The sequence below is a fragment of the Macrobrachium rosenbergii genome, chromosome 17 (genome assembly GCF_040412425.1).
Source record: "Macrobrachium rosenbergii isolate ZJJX-2024 chromosome 17, ASM4041242v1, whole genome shotgun sequence".
NCBI lineage: Eukaryota > Metazoa > Arthropoda > Malacostraca > Decapoda > Palaemonidae > Macrobrachium > Macrobrachium rosenbergii.
In genome coordinates, this window is record NC_089757.1 from 27586527 (window position 1) to 27593264 (window position 6738).

A 6738-nucleotide genomic window follows, 5' to 3' on the forward strand; every position below is an offset into this window, starting at 1 on the left:
AATAATTTATAACCTTAATTGCAAACACCAAAAGTATCCAACAATCATCTTGATAATGGTAATGATGATAACACCGAAATTTTGGCTTTTTATTTAATTATATATATATTTTATTTAATTATATATATATATATATATATATATATATATATATATATATATAGACACACACATATATATATATATATATATTATATATATATACAGATAAGCACGGGGAGAGAGAGAGAGAGAGAGAGAGAGAGAGAGAGAGAGAGAGAGAGAGAGAGAGAGAGAGAGAGAGAGAGAGAGAGAGAGAGCTCTGATAATGTCCTACGTTCTGTTTAATCTACGCTACACAGAAACATCACTTGTATCTTCTGTCATGTTGAAAATAGCAACCTTTGTATTTTTTTATCACGTCTTAGGTACGACTTATATTTCAAAGGAAATGTGGAAAATGGTTCGTCCAGAATAACTGAGAATGACGTTCCGGGAAAATGAATTGCCAGAAGCTCTTTACTGGGAAATTTAATATTTTACAGGTTCAAGATACACACGGCACAGTTCAACGCACGAGCGAAGAAATAAGGCGTAAATTGATGTTCGCTGCAGCTTTAAGGTTATATAAAACCTCATTAACCATTAGTAATTAACAGATAATGAATGTGTTAATCATGTACTCTCATGGGCTGGACAGGAACCTTTGAGGGATCGGACCTCATTACGGCGCCACACACTAGCTGAGGAAGTTTCTGATGTCCTCTATTCGTTTTTATTACGTATTTTTTTTTTTTTTTTGGTTTACCAGATGTACGAACACCTTCATCCTTATTTTTTTCCGTACTCGATTCACATTTTGCTTTTTGTGTTAATTCTTGCCATCTCAATGTAGAGACAACAGAACAACGGACTCATGAAACAGCAATGTGAGTTAATTCTTGTTATTTAACGTAGAGAATAAAGTCCAAAGAATAATGGACTCATGAAACAACAATTTGAGTTAATTCTTGTTACCTCAATGTAGAGAATAAAGTCAACATAACAATGGACTCATGAAACAGCAATTTGAATTAATTCTTGTTATCTCAATGTAGAAAATGAAATCAACAGAAGAATGGACTCATGAAATAGCAATTTGAGTTCATTTTTGTCATCTCAATGTAGAAAATAAAATCAACATAACAATGGACTCATAAAACAGCAATCTGAGTTCATTATTGTTATCTCACTGTAGAGAATAAAACCAACGGAACAATGGACTCGTGAAACAGCAATTTGAGTTCATCTTGTTATCTCACTGTAGAGAATAAGACCAACGGAACAATGGACTCGTGAAACAGCAATTTGAGTTCATTCTTGTCATCTCAATGTAGAGAATAAAATCAACATAACAATGGACTCATGAAACAGCAATCTGAGTTCATTATTGTTATCTCACTGTAGAGAATAAGACCAACGGAACAATGGACTCATGAAACAGCAGTTTGAGTTCATTCTTGTTATCTCACTGCAGAGAATAAAATCAACAGAAGAATGGACCCATGAAACAGCAATTTGAGTTAATTCTTGTTATCTCAATGGGGAGAATAAAATCAACAGAACAATGGACTGATGAAACAGCAATTTGAGGCAATGTAAATTAGTATTCAGGGTTACATTCTAACAAGACTAGCAACCAGCAAGGTCTCTGAAGTAATGGCAACAAAAGTCATGAGACTCTTTATGAAAGAGTTAACATCTGACTGCTGTAGATTGATCATATTTAGGTCTGCACTCAACCCAGTCGACCACAACCAAACAGCTGCTGGTGTTATGCATGGCAGCCCTTTACAGGTTACAGCACATCAGTAATCATATGTTTACTAAATATTCAATAACATATGAGACTATATTTAAAAAATTTTCGCTTTTAGTGAAGGACTGTCATATAAACATGAAATATTAAAAACAAAAACTACATTCGACGTAATACTAGTAATAATAATAATAAAAATAATAATAACAACAACAATAATAATAACAATAATAATAATAATAATTTTCAAAGCGAGGATGATGCAATGAGAAGGCCAGTGTGTCAATAATAAATGATTAGAATCTGTTCTATTGTTCAAAAAGGACAAAATCTTCCATGCTCCAAAGACTTGGGGTGATAAATCAACTGGAATATATGACTCTTGGGTTTAGGGGAATACCTGTTGCAAGAGAAGGGTGGAAAGGGGTGGGGGAGGATGACGGAGACAGGGGGTGGGAAAGCAAAGAGGAAGGCTCATCATCCTTCTCTTTGACAGAACCCACCGGTAAATCTCTCGCTCTCGGGAGAGGTCTTTCTGAAAGTGTAGGTCCGTCAGGAGAACAGAATGGCTGGGTGGGCTAAAGTCCATACTATGAAACCACTGAGGTCTTTACGGCTTAAAGCGAAATACATATGAAATGATGTTCAGTGTGATAAACAAGGTGCTTTTGTTATAATCTTAAAAGATAATAAAGTAAGAGGGTGCTTCTATTATGATCTTAAAAGATGAAAAGGAAATAAGGTGCTTTTGTTATCATCTGAAAAGATCAAAAGAAAGTAAGAAGTTGCTTTTGTTATAATCTTAAAAGATGAAAAGATAATAAGAAGTTGCTTTTGTTATAATCTTAAAAGATGAAAAGAAAACACGAAGGTGCTTTTGTTATAATCTTAAAAGATGAAAAGATAACACGAAGGTGCTTTTGTTATAATCTTAAAAGATGAAAAGAAAACACGAAGGTGCTTTTGTTATAATCTTAAAAGATGAAAAGAAAACACGAAGGTGCTTTTGTTATAATCTTATAAGATGAAAAGAAAACACGAATGTGCTTTTGTTATAATCTTATAAGATGAAAAGAAAATAAGAAGGTGCTTTTGTTATAAGCTAAAAATAAAAGGTGAATAAGAAGGTTCTTTTTTTCATAACTTTACAAGATGAAAAGAAAATAAGACGATGCTTTTGTTATAATCTTAAAAGGTGAAAAGAAAATAAGGTGCTTTTGGTATCATCTTAAAAGACCAAAAGAAAGCAAGAAGGTGATTTTATTATACTCTTAAAATGTGAAAATATAATAAGAAGAGGCTTTTGTTATAATCTTAAAAATGACAAGAAAATAAGATGGTGCTATTGTTGTAATCTTATAAGAACATAAGAAGGTGCTTTTGTTATAATCTTAAATGATGAAAAGAAAACAAGAAGTTCATATTTTACAATCTTAAAATATGACGAGAAAATACGACGGATCTTTTGTTATAATCCTAAAAGATGAAAAGAATACGTTATTCACAGAAATAAATAAGAAATCGGCAAAGTGTGAGTCACTCTCCAGCGTTCATAAATGATTCAAATTTGTGCCTCCATTTAACATTTGGAAGGCTTTAATCAGAATCACCCCTCGTTTGACATGAGAAAGTCAGGCAGTGCTGGAAGGGTGAAAGGATAATTCGAACTGGCCGAAGAAAGAAATTCATGAGCTCTAATTGCATTACAATTAGCCACTGGCAGCCAGTAACTAAGTATATTACTCGATGTTTTTCTCAGATACGAAATAAGTGAATGATATAATGGAGAGAAGAATATTCATCACCTGCACTGCATTTACGAATCAAGCAACTCCCTCACTACTCCTCACAAAAATAAGAGCAACTCCCTCACTACACCTCACACAAATAAGAGCAACTCCCTCACTACACCTCACAAAAATAAGAGCAACTCCCTCACTACACCTCACAAAAATAAGAGCAACTCCCTCACTACATCTCTTACAAATAAGAGCAACTCCCTCACTACACCTCACAAAAATAAGAGCAACTCCCTCACTACACCTCTCACAAATAAGAGCAACTCCCAGACTACACCTCACAAAAATAAGAGCAACTCCCTCACTACTCCTCACAAAAATAAGAGCAACTCCCTCACTACACCTCACACAAATAAGAGCAACTCCCTCACTTCACCTAACAAAAATAAGAGCAACTCCCTCACTACACCTCACAAAAATATGAGCAACTCCCTCACTACACCTCACAAAAATAAGAGTAACTCCCTCACTACACCTCACAAAAATAAGAGCAATTCCCTCACTACACCTCACAAAAATAAGAGCAACTCCCAGACTACACCTCACAAAAATAAGAGCAACTCCACGCTACACCTCACAAAAGTAAGAGCAACTCCACACTACACCTCACACAAATAAGAGCAACTCCCAGACTACACCTCACAAAAATAAGAGCAATTCCACACTACAACTCACAAAAATAAGAGCAACTCCCTCACTACACCTCACACAAATAAGAGCAACTCCCTCACTACACCTCACAAAAATAAGAGCAACTCCCTCACTACACCTCACAAAAATAAGATCGTTCGATGAATCCTGCGTAATTCTGAATATAATTCCAAGGACAAAACTTATCACCATCCGATTTTAAATTAAAGGTTAAGTTCTATGGAAAAGCCTTGCGCGTAACCGGTTTATGTGATAACTTGTAAACACTTTCCATAATTTCTTGCATTTCTTTCGGAAAGCAGACTGTCCCGACGACACAGAGTACAACATCTTATGTATAAGTACAAACAGTACACCATTATCACCTCTGTAACATGCTATAGTAGTAGAAAAACTATTAGACAAGGTACAGCACAGGGCTCGCATTTCCAAGTTCTGTGGTTCGAGTGGGATTTGACTCTCTTGCACGAACGCAATACAAAACGGAAATCTAACTAATTATTATTTGTGACAATTCAATCAGCTTTTAGACTACTTCTTTAAGAGTCCTGATAATCGCCACCTTCGAATCGACAAATTTTTTCACCCATTAACAACTATAATAATATTTAACTGTGCTTGAATAATGTTTCCTGAGGCTCTACGACTGAAACGATGTAATTTCGAAAGAATGCTTTAATTATCGAGACGATATAATTCGATTTTCGGGTTATTTTTTATCGATACTATTATTTTCATCATCTTTTTAAGGTGAACACATACAATATGACGAAAAGGCCATGAACAGAGAGAGAAAAAGGACTATATTTTCTCACTATCTGTAAGGAATTTTTATCTTCATAAAATATTTTTTAGTCAGTATGTACTAATAACAAAAACTCATACACACAAATCATTTTTATGGCAAAAGATAGGCCTTCTCTGCCCCTATGCCCTCATGAAAATCTCCAGAGGTGATTATAGATATGAATACCACTTGCTGCTGTATGACAATGTCGGCCTACAAGATTTATACCATAATTCTATGCATGGTCTCACTTCTATTACAGACGCATTAACCCAGGAGTGTGATAAAAGGGCATGGTGTTGAGCCTCCAGTAAGCCTAGAAGTGTTCACCACTCTAAAGGCCTGAGAAAGGTTGCACACACACACACATCTACACAGAAAACCTCCGTTTTCTTCTCAAAATCTGCAGAATTAATATATTTGAAAGGATCCTTTTTTTTTTGTCCCCTTTCCATTCTGATAAGGCACCACTGTGTTAAGTACCAACAAACTTCAAAGGAAAAACACCCAAAAGCTTAATTCAAACTTTCCCTCAAATTCTTTGTACCTGACGCGTCTCCTTGATCTTCTGGGTATCATGAACTTCTCAATGACACACCTAAAATGTTTCCAAAAGTCATTCTCTTTAGATGGAAACTTACACACATGGAAGTGAGGGAGATATGTTCACACAGACGTTCTCACATGGAAGGAACGTTTACATAAGCTTCATTAAAACATTTCTCTATACAGTACGCAAAACGTTTTATAAAGAGCAACATGTTCTAGAACAATAACGTCCAAAATTTCCATACTCAGGAAACGTCTAAGAGAAAGTCACATTCACAAAACAAGTAACGTTTACGAAAAGCTATGTTCAAATGAAGGAAAAATTCATTGCTGCTACAGAGGAACTTGAAATATCATTAAATTAAAATGAAGAAGAACCAACCAAATTGAACTTCATCTTACATGAATGTCATTTAAAGCAGCTTTTCTTCCATAAGTGTAAATTCTCCTGCTGCCTATTTGTAGTTTCCACTCATCAATATGGATGGTGTTGTCATAATATAGCTTAATGAAACATTTTTCCTTAATTTTTCATATGTCATGCGTTTATGTATCCTTTGTAATAATTTCAAGTATCTGCCCTTTCGATAATATGTCAAAAAATTTCCTTGCTTTCCTTCTCTACTTTCAACTTTTATTCTATCATTCTATTCATCCTCTTATCACCCATTCCTCTCTCACGTTTCCCATCCCATGGTCAAAGGCTATTCTGATAACAAGGAATTAGATCTAATTTTTTTTACAATTTTCAAAATTCACTAAATCTACATTTTATCTTCCACCTCTTTCAACAGGTTCCTCCTTCATACTATTGCCCTCATCAACTTTAACAATCACCATCTACCACCCTCACAACATCCTACTGAGCGACTACATCTTCGCCGTGATTACCAGGGAATCTTCGACGGGGTGTTCAATCCATGACTCTTGATTGGCTCTCTGCGTCAGGGGCGTTTGTCGTTAATCTACGCCAGCGGTCTATCAGCATCCAACCCGTTCCACTAGGCTTTCCTCCTCTGGACCTCGTCGCTAATAATGATGGGTGTTTTGAATTGATGCAAGGGTTTCATTACTCTTCAGGATTCTGAAGGCATGAATAGATTGGGTCCAGAAGTATAGAGACGACCTCAGGGCGACACTATAGTTTAGATGAACGACAGCTATCGTGGAGAGTG

The 6738-nt window shown here is 35.5% G+C and overlaps 1 protein-coding gene across 1 annotated transcript; it reads left to right on the forward strand.

Annotated features, from left to right (window-relative positions):
* Nucleotides 1-2152: 2152 nt before the first annotated feature.
* On the forward strand, nucleotides 2153-4194 carry LOC136847600 (putative uncharacterized protein DDB_G0285119). Its single transcript, XM_067119316.1, has 2 exons — nucleotides 2153-2350; nucleotides 3637-4194. Exons 1-2 carry the CDS (start codon nucleotides 2153-2155, stop codon nucleotides 4192-4194), a joined length of 756 nt encoding a protein of 251 aa, XP_066975417.1.
* The last annotated feature ends 2544 nt before the right edge of the window (nucleotides 4195-6738 follow it).